This window comes from Grammomys surdaster, unplaced genomic scaffold (genome assembly GCF_004785775.1).
Source record: "Grammomys surdaster isolate TR1022 unplaced genomic scaffold, NIH_TR_1.0 238, whole genome shotgun sequence".
Taxonomy (NCBI): domain Eukaryota; kingdom Metazoa; phylum Chordata; class Mammalia; order Rodentia; family Muridae; genus Grammomys; species Grammomys surdaster.
Window position 1 is genome coordinate 2850524 of NW_021604683.1, and position 13549 is coordinate 2864072.

The window sequence follows — 13549 nt, forward strand, 5'->3', positions numbered from 1 at the left end:
TATTTATTTATTTATTTATTTATTTATTTATTTATTTATTTATTTATCTGTTCTTTTCAAGAGAAGTCTATCATCAATGGCTGCTCACCTGAAGGTGAGCAACATTGAGTGCCAGGCTCCAAGCACTGGGGACCTCTGAATACATCAGCCTTGGAGTGCAAAGGCAGCTCTGCCAAGGCGGACACACAAGGGAAAGTGGCTTGAGCCCTGCTTGGAGGGCAAGTTATGTATGCAGGGAAGCTCTTTGAAAATGCAAGCTACAATACAATGTTACAGAGTGCCTTCCTCATTGTCCAGAACCCAGTTACCCAAGATCGGCTGAGAAGCCAACTGGAGCCTTTCGGATAGGCCAAGGCTCGAAAGTTTCCAAGGGGACCCTCTCCTGTAGGAGACACAGCAGATTAGGTCCAAGGTTGTCCCTTGTGTGCTGACAGAAAACTTGAGATGGGGGTATGAGTGGTGAGAAGAGTAGGCTTGGGGCCAGGGATCACCATCCTTCTACCCCACAGCAGACAGGGGCTCTTGCCTGATTCTTCTTTGTTTATCACTGTGTCTGAGCGTACAGTGTAAAGCCTGGCACAGAGGAGAGTGGGCAGAGTCAAGGTATGGGGCAAGTCTGCTGCCTGGTGAGACTGTACCCTGAAGCCTGAGAGGTCTCCATGACTGGGCTGTATCTCTACGGTTTCCTCATTAGTGAATGTCACAAAGACCAGGCTGGGCAGCTCACGGAAGGCACAATAGCCTCTGAGGTGGCCCCTCAAGATGGCAAGGAGCAAAGTATTGGGCAGAATGGGCTTGCAGATCCCAAATCCCAGCTCAGAGGAAGGGAAGAACTACCTTCAACACACTTGTCAGGCTGGACCCAGTCCTCAGGTACTGCCTGCTATGGGCAAGAGGCCTTCTGAAACTTGGAAGTTAAGAAGCCTGCTCCCATGCAGAGATGTTGACACTCATGAGGGGTTCACACCTTTAGACAGGAGGGCCTGATACTCAGGACTAGTCCTGTCCAGATCTGAGACCCACGAACCCACCATAGCCTCCATAGCAAAACATAAGCTGCCGACTTCAACCCAAACACATATTTAAACTTGAACTTAAAGGTTGATCTGTGAGATCATAGAACAAAGCTACTTCCTGCCTCAGTAACTTGGCGATCCAAGCCTGAGTCCTGACATCCCCAACATCTGTGCTGTCATGCACCGGGAAGAACCAAAAGTGAAAACAAGATTTAGCCAGTGAGCTAGGCAAAGGGCAAAAGCCTGGTTTCCTAGAGACTCTCGAAGCACAGGCAGAAAGTGTTTCCCAAGGACGCACATCCAAAGAGCCTCTCATTTAGACTCCTAACCACCATCAATGCACCTCAGCCTTATCTGTGCTGGGTCACCTGGAGGCATCTAATACTCAGAACTAGGTCACCACCCACTAGTACCACCAACACAGTCCCACTGCAAGACTGAATCCTCAGGGTCTCACAGAGACTGTATCCAGGGGTTGTATTCCTGTATTATATGCATCCAGGGCAGACTCATTCTCAAAACTGATTCCGAGATATCCTGTGACCTTGTAGCAAGTGGCTTTGAAACTTACCTTGTCTGTCAATACCAAGTAACCTTCAATGGGCTGTAAGGTTACAATGTTGCAGTGGGTTGTGAGACCTGAGCCAGGTCCCTATCAGGATTCCTTGCCAGGATCCTGATGGTTCCCTGGATATTTTCAAACTCTAGGAGAAGATGAGTTGGCCTGGGCAGCTTACAGTGCCTGTGCTTCAATCCTTAACCCATCCTTCAGGAACCCAGACACCGCTGAGTTTGTAGGAGCTAGCAGTCCTTTTATCCCCCTTATGGCCCTGGCCCTCTCCCTGTCACACTCACCAGACGCTTCTGGGGCCTCACTAGCGGTCGGTTGACCCCGTTCATCTTGTGATAGAGGCCGCAGGCATTGCATAGATAGTGTCCAGTGCCATCCCTGCGCCACAGTGGTGTAGACAGGGCTCCACAGTTGACACACTCCCGGCCCTCACCAGGGAACTCCTCCAAGAAGTCAGGTACTGTGGGGACAAGAAGGTTGTGGACTGGGGGCCTCCGCCCCACCAGGATGCCTGAGGGCTTCTGCTGTACTTGGCATCCTTCTATAGTGTCTTAAGCTTACTCATTTAAACAGAAATTTATTTATTTATATACTTAGTCATACTTCATTTTCAGTGGTATTTGTTAGGTAGGGCTGCTTTTATAAGGTATAAATAAGCCAAACTCTAAGGTAGACACCTGAGATGGCCCCTTTCTTAACTAGGCTAGTTCACACCAGTCTTTGTATTTTTAATATGCTTTGGAAGCAGGCAGTGGGAAATGTATGGATGAGCCTTATTTCTCTCCCCCTGCCCCTATCCTGTCCCACTCAGTGTAAAAGTGAAGAGGCCTCAAGGTCAGAGGATTGGGAGACAGAGATATGTGATTCTACAAGGGCCTACTGTCAGCTTTGTTGTGGGATCAACCACTGTCCTCCCTCAGAGAGAAGACACAGGGGCATCAGGGATTACACATATGCAAGCAGTTCTAGCCAGGCACCACAAATATGCAAGCAGTGAGACACTGGCTCAGGGTAGGGGGAATCAGTCACCTACTGGCTGGAGGTAGGTAACAGGCACAGGGGCTGCCCTTGTCCGGCTAAGTGTACTTGGTCCGCTTGAAACTAGTCTGGGGCTATGAACCAGGGGGCCAAGCTTCCAAGTTCTAGGAGGGATGGCCTAGATAAGGCCCCAAGGCTTCAAATGGAGCTTTGTGGTGTCTGTTCCTCAAAAATACTCAGAAACCCAGACAAACGATTCCCTGCTCAACAACCTTGGAATCTAATCTAATCTATGTTCCTGTGAGGTATGGAACTCTCACGATGGAACGCCAACGTTGCAGAACGAGATGGCTGTGGAGTCTTGATCAAATAATCGTTATTTTGAGTTTTATAAAATTCATTTTCAGCCTCGCTCATGCCTGTAAGCTCAGCACTTTGGAAGGCTGAAGCAGGAGGATTACTGTTAAGTTCGGAACTAGGTTGGTCTACAAAATGACACCCTGTCTTAAAACCAAAAATAATTTCCGAAACTTCCCGTGAAAACTTTTAAATGTAGGTTCCAAATCGACATAACCCAGACTGCTTTTCTGGGTTTGGTCGGGTGAAAAGCAGAAATATATTATTTTCTTGCTATTGTGCTGAAAAAAGAATTCTGTATCGAGCGTTTTTCATCGTATTGTGTTTCACGAAGGTCCCTACGTCCTAGCAGCTCTAGGCGGGAATCTAAGCTCTAGGCGGAAGAGCCCTGACTGCAGAAGAACGAATTTCGGATTTTTCACATTTCGTAGCGCGCGGGTTTATTGCTGCGCGCCTTAGTTTTAGAGCCGGGTCCACTGAGCAGCCCCAGCCCGGTACTCACCAAAGGTGGTCCTGCGACCAGGAAGGCCACCAGGGCGACCTTGCAGACCGTGCAGAATGCTGCTGTCGAAGGGTCCGGAGGTCCACGAAGGGGCTACGTCGGGACTCATGTATGCTGGGTAGGTTGTGGGATACGAGGCGCCCATGGGCCTTCCGAGCGGGGTCGGGTACTGTTCGCGAGCCAGCAGCGCGCCCTGGAAGGCGCCGCCGTCCCGGACCCCCGTGCTGCCGCCGCCGCTGGATCCTGGGGGGCTGTGAGCGAACGGGAAGGTAGTGGCTCCCGATGGGTGTGCAGCTGGCGGATGCGGGCTTCCGGAGCCGAAGGCCGAGGAATCAGCAGCAACTGCTTGCGTCCAGCTAGAGTGCGCGGCGAGCGCGGGAGGCTGCGAGCCCGGCTCACACGAAGGCAGGTACGGCAGCATGGAGGGCACGCGTGTGGGTGCCACGAACACCGGGGAGCCGGCTCCCGAAGAGTGCAGAAAGGCTCCGGAGTCGGCGTAGGTGCCCTGGCCAGCGCTCTGGGCCAGCGCCAAGCTTTGGTACATTTTCCCCCGCGCGAGCTTGACCTGCAGAGAAGAAAGACAGGCGTCTAGGGCAGGATCACTGGGCCCCCTCCATCAGCTCTCGCGCTCGCCTGGGGCAGGTGCTGCTGTTCGACTTGCGCACTCCACTTTTCTGGGTCGATTCACCGGGGCAGGTCCCGGGCTCCTTTGGGTGGAATGTTGGGGTTAGATGAGGCGCAGGACCCCAGGAACGAGATCCTTGCCTTGTGCAGAGATCTCCAGCCAAAGCCCTCACAGGAAGGCGCGGCGCTGGCCCGGGGCCGGTGACCAGTGGGTTGTAGACTGGGTCTCCACAGAGCCGCTCTGGTAGGGAATCCCGGGAACTTGGGCTGCCCCGCCCCCGCCAAGCCGCCCCTTCCCTCTTCGAGTCGGTCCCTCCCTCCGCTCAGGGTCAGCGCCGGGGCTCCGGCCGCGGTGCCACGTGACCCGAAAAGGCTCCGCTGTCGGACTCTGAGACCACAGCGCGCTGGCGTACCCTCGCCTGAGCCTGAACAAATGCAAAGGTGGGAGCAGGCTGAGCGCGCGCACAGTTCTGGGAGAGCAGCAGTTAGTTCTGAACTGTCTCGAACTTTGTTGCTACGGTCACGGGTGCCAGTCTTTGCCCCACGTCTATTCCGAGCTCCCGCCCAAAGCTGGTTTAGTGTTCTGTGGCTGAGGCCCTACTGAACCTAGGGACACACGGTTCTGGAACCGTGGTGGCCCGAGCCTGATCCCCTCTATACTCCCCAACCTACGTGGGGATCTAGCTTCGATGGAAACCGCAGGGCTAGGGCCGCTTTTCTCTTACTGGGTGTTTTGTTTATCAGCAATGACTCGAAGTCCACCAGGAACCCCACAGTCTACTGAGGTTTTGAACAAGCAGGACCACTGGGGAGGGAATCCAGTGCCAGCGAACTCTGAATGGAGGATGTAGTTCCTAAGGCCACAACAGAAGACAGGTAGACTTCAAGTCCCGCGGCTTTCACAGGTTGAGGAACTTGGCAAGGTCTCTTCGGGTACTGGAAACTCCCAGGAGGCTGGTACTAGAGTACCTAGTTCAGTTTTTGTGACTTCTGTCCTCTAGCTTACCAGGAATTCTAGATGGAGTGTGCCCAGAAGGTGCAGCAACCCCGGAGCGCTTGAAGATGGCAGTTTCTCACTTGCTCATGCTGGCCCAGGGGTGCTGCAGACAGATACGTGGGTGAGGCAGGAGCTCCTAAGATAAGGGAAATACACGGACTAACCTTGGAGTCAGTGTCCAGTGTTTCTGCTGCTCAGCGCGGGGTTAGTTAATTAGTCGGAAAGGAGCTGAGCATTGCCTGCACACTGGTGTCCACCCAAACTTCTCTCTTCAGCATGTGGAGATCTAGTTGTGAGTCACGAGTGGAAGTGAGGGGGGCACCCTGGGCCTGGGGTTGGTACAGATTGTCCTGACACAGGCTCCAGAATCTGAGCCATGGAGGTGCAGAGCGGAAGCTGGCTTGCGGTAGGCCTGGGAAGGGGGAGCTTGCCAGTGCTTCCTGCTTCGAATTACCTCCCACAGCGTTCTCCTGGCCTCTCCTTTTCCTCTCTCCTTGAGGTAGTGACTGGGTGAGGGCTCTTGGTTGATGCTTTCAGCACTGACTTCATGGTTCTTCTTTCTGTGGGGTGTGCAATACTTGGGTCTCCAGTCTTGACATTCCTTTTCATCAGAACTCTCCAGGCTTCCACTGTGCAGGTCTTTCTCTTTGCAAAGTTCCCTGGAGCAGGAAGGGCATTAGGTGTCCATCTTGGGAGACAGCTGGGTGCTGCTGGCACTGACCAGTGAGCAGCACAGCACTGAAGCCTCCTCCTGATTGTTTAAGTGAAATGGGAAGATTTTCCCCTGCACTCCACCAAGTCCAGGATGAAAATCGGGAGACTTGCTTGCTGGAGACTGAATCCTCTTCTCCCTAAATAATCAGTACTAGATCTAGGGTCCTTCAGGAATGGACCTAGAAGGACTTGAGCTTTTTGGGAGGGGTAAACCCAGGTAAGTCCACGAGGTGGAAAGAACCACATGACAGAGGTACTGGGTTTTGTTCTGTGACATATTTAATTGTTACCTCAGTCTTAATGAGGCAGATAAAGTTATTCCTGTTTACACACAGAGGAACGAACTAACTTACTCAAAGCCATACAACTAGTAACTTAAAATGTTGATTCAGACAAATGAAGAATTGAGGAGGGTCTCCTGACCTCTATAGATATGGGAAAGGGGAGGAGATCTACCCTTCTCAGGTTCCTCGGAGGCTTGGTACCACAGAGGGCAGTCTTATAGGTGCCCAGGTCTTTGGCCACCTGCTATTGTCTAGACAGGGAAGTAGGCTCATCTGTTCAGAGAGTAGTGTCAGAAGTGACTGCAGGGTGTCCTTTGCCCAGATCAGGTTGCTTCATAGTGGTGGGACACTGGCTGTGACAGTATCTGATCCTTTTACAGGATTTTTCTGCTTGAGGCAAAGAAGGAGGAGTCTCAGATCAAACCACAAACCCTAGGTCCTTCTAATTCAATCTTGTCCCTCCCCCGAGGTCAGCTCTGATGCTATGATCCTGCTTACCAGTTCCAAGAGGCAACCAACACATTTCGCTGGCCACAGGACTTTCTCATTGCTACTCCCCAGAGGAGTTTCCTCTCTTCACTGTTCACCGAACTCCTACACAACCCTCAGGGTCCACATTACTCTTGTGGCTCATGAGTATTCCACAGACAGATTGTTCCTGTCAGGTCCATCAGCAGACTCCGAGTCCCAAAGTCAGCTTTGAGGAAAGCTGGACAGGAAGCAGCCAGACTGCAGGGGACACAGCTTTGCTGTGGCAAGACTTTACAGCATTGGCTAGCCATTTTTCTTTGTGTGGTAATAGCACTTACCTCTCACAGTGGCTTCAGGGAGGGACTGGTGGGGCTAGGCATCCCGAGCAGCTGCCTTGGGGAGTGCACATGGCAGGCCCTCCACAGGTTCCGGGTAGAGGCTAATGAATACTGATCACATGGGTAGATGAGCAGGCCCTGGCCCCAGAGTGCTAAGGGCCAAACAGTAGGGAAGGTAGGCAGGTGGGAGCTTCTGGCCTTGACTAGCTATGGTGACCCCTCAGTCAGCCTTTCAGGCTTCCCTGGCCTAGCAGGCAGACCTGACTGAGCCAGGTAAGGAGAAAGGACAGTAATTTGAGATAAAGATCCCATATTCTCTTAGAGAGATGAAGGGTTGGTGTGTTCGTTACCCTGTGACCAATCGGAACTGAGTTTAATCTGTGACTCCTGGATTAAGAGGGCTGTGGCATTGTGACCATGAGAGCCTGAGTGGCCAAGTTGGAGGATGGGGACCTCCTGCCAGCCTGACAGGATCTGGATTTCATTTCCAGCTGTCACTTGCCTGACAGCCATCCCTTCCCCACCACAGAGCTTGGGAACTGTTAATGCAGACACATTTATCGAAGGAAAAGAAAACAATCCTATTGTTCAGGGGGATAAGGGGGCGTCAGGGCCTCTAGACTGATTCCCTTGAGGGACCCTGGCCTGTCCTTAGGCGTCTGGGATTCGTTTCACACTTTGTCTGTGTTTGCTCTTACAGGGACATTTGCCCTCTGAATTGAGAGTAGCCTGGGACAGGGGATCTTTTAATGACTGCCTCCAGGTGGAGCCCCATGTGCACACACCTTGCCTCTATTCAGTGGCACGATGCTTGTGAACACTGGGCTTTGAGTGCAGACAGAGGTGGCTTTAGTCCAGCCTGGGGGTAACCCCTGAGAGCAGGGCTGCCAAGATGCAGAGTTGGGACTGGACTGGCTCCCCTAAGCCCACCCATGGGCACCCTATTACTTTTGCCTTTCTCTGTGAGAGCTCACACTGCTGTAAAAAGGCCTGGGGGCTTCCTTTGCTTCCTATGGTAACCCCGAGGTTCAGGAAGGTTGCCAGCATGCAGGGCTATACCTTCAGTAAGTACTACTGCTCACTTCCTAGGGTGGGGAAAGCTAGTTTTCCACACTCACTACTTTCTTCAGCTCCTTCCCTCTCTTTCTTTGTATCCTTGGTAGGGCAGTGTGACTCACAGTTGACTCTTCTAGGCCTCAGATTGTCCCAGGAACTTGTTATCCCTCTGGGTCCACAGAACAGGATTCTAGGGCTCCTTCAAGGCCTGTAAACTGGTTGAGGTGAGGGTGGGCTGAAAGGTGTATGGTTATACCTGGGAGGGGTAGGGGAGTGTGGGGTGATGGGTCTGCTGAGTCTGGGCACACAGCAAGTATTCCTTTTGCAGGTGTGTTTAAGCTCAGCTACTGGAAGCAGTGTGGATCCCCATCTCTCAGGCCAGTGCCATCTTTCTGTACCCAGAGCTGTAATGGAATCTTCAGAGCAAAGTGTCATCTGCAGTGTCCCTCTGTCTGGGTCTCTCTAAGCCCAAAGTTGCTTTTGTCACTATGACCATCAAGGCATTTCCTTGGTGATCTCACGTGCCTGTCTTCAGGGGACTTGCCTTGTTTTTAACTCCTTCAGCATTTTATGAGATGGGTAGTTTTCATGTCCCCTTTCCAGATGAGAAAACTGAGGCTAGTTGTGACTAGACTCAGGGATATAACCAGGCAGAGGTTGGTCCCTGCTCTGCTCCATAGCCACTGATCGGTCCTGCTGCTTGCCAACTCTACAGGTTCTAAATCCATTGGGCTGAGTAGGCTCCCTGTCTGTCTAAGGAGCCTGCAGCCCTCAGCATCCACAGGCTGGGTGGGAGAGTTCCATTGCCAGTGGCAGTGACCATCAACTCCTGTAAGCAGAAAGCAGCTTGCACTGTGGATGACCTGGTGGAGTGTGCACCAGCTGGGAAAAAGAAGGGTACAGGAATGAAGGCAGGGTTCAGGGGTCCTGGGTCCCATGTGTAACTGGATCTGCTTTCAAAGCCCTTCCTGACATTGCTCAGCCTTCAGCGTGGCAGGCTACTGCACCAGACCACTAGACACAAGGCAAGTTTGTGTTTGGATGGATGTCCATCTGACTGAAGAAGTAGCAAATGTCCTGTTGCAGGACAGGATAGCTTTGAGACATGCCATCCAGGGACAGAGGGGATGGGTAGACCTGTCATATCACTGGAGAGGACAAATGAGGGGAGGAGTCTGTGGTTGGAGCAAGGATGGACAAGGCCACTGGACTCACAGCAATCAATTGAGAATTAACTCATAGAGAGTGACCTCACCCAGGACACCTGGTGACCAGGCTGGGAAGAAGTGAGTTATCAACCAGCCTGACACTGATGCTACCCTGCCAGGTGAATCTTGGCTTGCCCTTGGATTAAAAAGTAGGAGGAAGCTGGGTGGTGGTGGCGGTGGTGGTGGTGGTGCATGCCTTTAGTCCTCGTAGTCAGGAGGGAGAGGCAGGCAGATCTCTGACTTTGAGGCCAGTCCAGAAAAGCTAGGGCTACTTGCTTGAAAAACACAAATAGATAGATACGCAGAGAGATACATAGATACATAGATAGGTACTTAGATACATAGATTGATACATAGATACATAGATAAATGTGTAGATAGATACATAGATAGATACTTAGATACATAGACAGACAAATAAAGTGGGAAGGGGTTTGATCTCAGTGCCATAGGTTCTAGCTGGGCTGTGAAAGATTAAAAATGAAAAGTGCTGGGCTGGAGAGATGGCTCAGTGGTTAACATCACTGACTGTTCTTCCAGAGGTCCTGAGTTCAATTCCTAATACCCACATGGTAGTTCAAAACCATCTGTGATGAGATCTGATGCCCTCTTCTGGTGTGTGTCTGAAGACAGCTACAGTATACGCATATAAAAAATAGATAAATAATATTTTTTAAAAATGAAAAGTGCTACAGAGGTTGAGTGATTGTGGAACCCACTCTAAAACATCAAACTCCTATAATCCTAGAACTTTGGAAGTAGAAGCAGGAAGATCAGGAGTTCAAAGCCAGCCTGAACCACTTGAGACCCTCAAAAACCAAACAGCAAACATAAATTATCAATAATTAGCTAGACTCCATCCTATGTGAGTAGAAGGCAGACATTCAGTGACATCTCCTAATAGACAAATATTCTGTGTACATAGAAGGACACCCTTCTAAGACTGAGTGGCAGCATAGGGGAGGGGACAACAGGCTTCACTTCCAGGCATCCTGCATTCCAGCACAAGGAGGAGCTTGGTGTGATGTCAGTGGGCAAACTTTTGGTAGGTTGGGCTGGAAACAAGATTTGACACAACTGAGAGATTCTGTTCAAGCTAGGCTCACCTTAACCCTCAAAGTAACCCCAAGTAAAGAGGCAGCTCTGCTATCTTGTCTGTAGAGCTTTGCTGAGGTCCATCGAGGAAGCTGAGGATTCTTATGGCTGAATCTCCCCATCAGCATTAGGGTGACCTAGAAAGGGACTGACGCTTTCCAAGAATCTATCCTGCCCAGGTACCCATGAAAGGGGAGCTGTGTGCAGTGCCATTTAAAACATTTGAAACTCATTTCCCACCAGTTGACTGAGTTGGTGAAGTGTCTTTCATAATATGTCATCTGGACATCCTTAGAGCTTGGGAGCTAAGACAGGAGAGGCCAGGGAGAGATGGAGAGCTATTCTTACTTGTTGTGTACTCAGAAGCTTCCTCTGTATCTACATGCAGCTTTGGGTGAACTGCATGATGCAGAACACTGGGGAACATGGCAGGCCAGTGACCCAGAGGCTCTGAGGTCTGTGGCAGCTGCAGAACTCTCCAAGCAGGATTGGCCAGAATTTAGGTGAGGCACAGTGTGCTGATTGATTTGCACACTTGGGGGGCTTTCCAGCCTAGGATACTCCCAGGTCAGCTTAGGACTGTGTCTTGAAGTAGCATAGGGCTAGCATGGACTCTGGGCATGTTAGTGGGGACTTACTGCTGGGTATGCAGAGTCTTTTTCACTAACGTATGGGCATGTTCTTCACTACCTAGGTGAACTGTGATGTGTCAGCACCTTGAACCCACATGGCAACTGGGCTACCCTAGTGAGCATTCTCTGTCCCCACAGTTATCAAGGATCCTCTGTCTCCCCTCAGTGAGAGACAGGTTTTGCCAGGTGCTCAGAGACTATCCCAGGGATGCAAGGAGGGCTGGTGAATACCCTTGAATCCCCAAATGAGCTGGTGATAACTTATATTGTAAATGGATTTGACTCTCACTTTTAAGTGTCTGGGGTGTTCAGCAGGCCTGTGCTGGCCTATGCAGGGCTGGGTTGCACATGACCAGGCTGTGGGAAGGCAGATTATGTGAGTTGTGTCAGGTTGTTCTTGGTGGAAAGGACTCAGGCTGCCCCCTCCACTTCCTGACCTGACTAAGTCTTCTGGGCAGGTTTACTTTGGATAGACCTGGAGCTGCTCCGGCTTGGGGGAGGGGAGAAGGGGTACAGATTTGAGTGCAGCCAGGGAATGGGCAAGAGCTCAGAATGGTGCTAGCCATGTAGTAAGAAGGGTACCTCAGCCTTCTCTTATCTGTAAAAATTTCTTTCTGTCCCCTCCCTACCCCTCCCGCTCTCCCTCTTTTCTCTGCTTTTAGCTCCATCTGTGAAGGAGCTGAGGAAGCTATAGCCTCCCACTTTATTCCTGAAGAGTTCTACACAGAAGGACTCAGGCTCCCCCACTGAAGTTATACTGGGCCAAAACAGAACTTCTGTGTGCTTTAAGGAGGCTCCATGGTGTCTGTTGGGAGCCTCATTGCATTTCCAGGTCTGTGGAGGAGGACAGTCTACCAACTCCTGTCCCTCAAGACCACAGTCCCCAGGGCTGAGAGCAGGGTTTTTATCATGTTTTGGTTGTGTCTGCTTAGTGTACTGACTCTGGAAGTGTCAGAAGCCATCAACCAACTCCTGTTGGTGGAGATTTGGGATGTGAACCCAAGGAAGTTAAAAGGTTTCCGAAGCGCCAAGTAGTCTAGATAGAAGAGGGGTGATTGATTGACCGAGGGACTGATGTCTGCCTTTTATTCTCATTTTAACTGAGTGTGTGTGTGTGTGTGTGTGTGTATGTGTGTGTGAGAGAGAGTATGTGTGAGAGAATGTGTGTGAGTGTGTGTGACTAAGAATGTGTGGGTGAGTATGTGAATGTTTGTGTGACTAAGAATGTGTTGTGAGAGTGTGTGAGTGTGTGTGTAAGTGTGTTTGTATGAGTGTGCATGAGTGTGTATGAGTGTATGTGTTGAGACTGTGTGTGTGTCTGGAGACATGCATTCACGTGAGTCTGGGCATGCGTGTGTGTGTTTGTGGGCATGTGAATGTACATGCACAAGCAGCACACATAGGTGAGCGTGCCTGCTCATGAGGGAGTTTGTGTGTGTACACACATGACTATGAATTATATATGCATATATATTACATGTATATGTGTATATATGTATATATATTATTTCTTTTAAAATAAACAGTGTGTGGATATTTTGGCAAGAGAGATGAGGGGAAGTAGTGTTCTTATATGGTTTGACTGTAGACATTCTAAAAGTCATACAAAGCATGTAATGAGAGTCAGTGTGTTGAGCCAGGGTTTACCATGAAGACTGGCCTGCTAGCCTGAACAGAGAGGGAAGCCTATTATCCTTGACACTCAGCGAGAGGTGTTCTAAGCTCTCTTGTGACTTCACTTTCTGTCTGAGCTCCGTCATGCAGAGGTGCAGGCAGCTCTCAAGAGCTGAGCAGTTCTGCATAGGGTCTGGGAGGGAGGATCCAGAGCTGAGCCTGTGCGTGAGCACCTATGTGAGTGCACACATACTTGTGCTCACATTCATAGTCATGTGCATACACATTCCCCCGTGAGCATGCATGCTTAACTATGTGAGCTGCTTGTGCATGGACATTCACATGCCCAGGCTCACATGAGTGCATGTCTGTAGCCACCCACACATTCCCATGCACACACATACTTGTGTGTATGCCTACCCATGTGTATGTCCATATACAACACATGTGTATGTGCAACGCAGCTTGGAAAGTGACAGGTGCCTCTTTCTCCACCCCAGGCACCCTCACTGGCTGGGAACAGCTGATTGGTATCTGAGCATCAGTCTGGCTGGCCATTCCTCAGCCTTGGGCAGGCCCAGAGTGTTTAAGATGAGTGGGCTATACCATAGTCACTGATAATTGGGCAGCCAGCTAGGACACTGCCCTCCAGATGGACCATCAGGATCTACTGAACTCTTGATGCAGTATCCTGAAAGGCTTTTGAACTATGAAAGAACTTTGAATGTTCTGGGGCCCTGCTGAGGGGAGCAAAGGTTGGGTTTTCCTGGTGAGCAGGGGCTTGGTGGGTCGATTGGTGCCTTGACGTTGATGTCTCTATGCAGGTGCTCTTATGCCAGGGATGGGCAGGCAGAGGACCAAATAAGGCCTCATATTCCAGAGATAATTCCCAGGGAGCAGGGAACCCCAGACCTCCGAGGAAGACAGCTGAAACCAGGGAAGGCCCGGAGTGACAGCTGTAGCCTGGCCTAGAGCTTCTGCCCCCAGTAGTGCAGGGGGCAGATGTGCTCCTGTAAAGCCTTACTGCAGTGGGGGGAACTGCAGAGAAGTTTTGAGTTGGAAACTAGATGTCATCTTGGAGAGACTGTGAGA

General features: G+C 50.8%; 1 protein-coding gene across 1 annotated transcript in view; it reads right to left on the reverse strand.

The window, feature by feature from the left end:
- Gata5 (GATA binding protein 5) overlaps nucleotides 1-4267 on the reverse strand; it is an 8178-nt gene extending 3911 nt beyond the window's left edge. Inside the window, exons 1-2 of the mRNA XM_028774157.1 lie at nucleotides 3425-4267; nucleotides 1872-2047 (exon numbers count right to left, since the gene is read on the reverse strand). Of these exons, the coding sequence (XP_028629990.1) occupies nucleotides 1872-2047; nucleotides 3425-3968 (720 nt within the window). The 5' untranslated portion in view covers nucleotides 3969-4267. The remainder of the gene's footprint in view (nucleotides 1-1871; nucleotides 2048-3424) is intronic.
- Between the last annotated feature and the right edge of the window lie 9282 nt (nucleotides 4268-13549).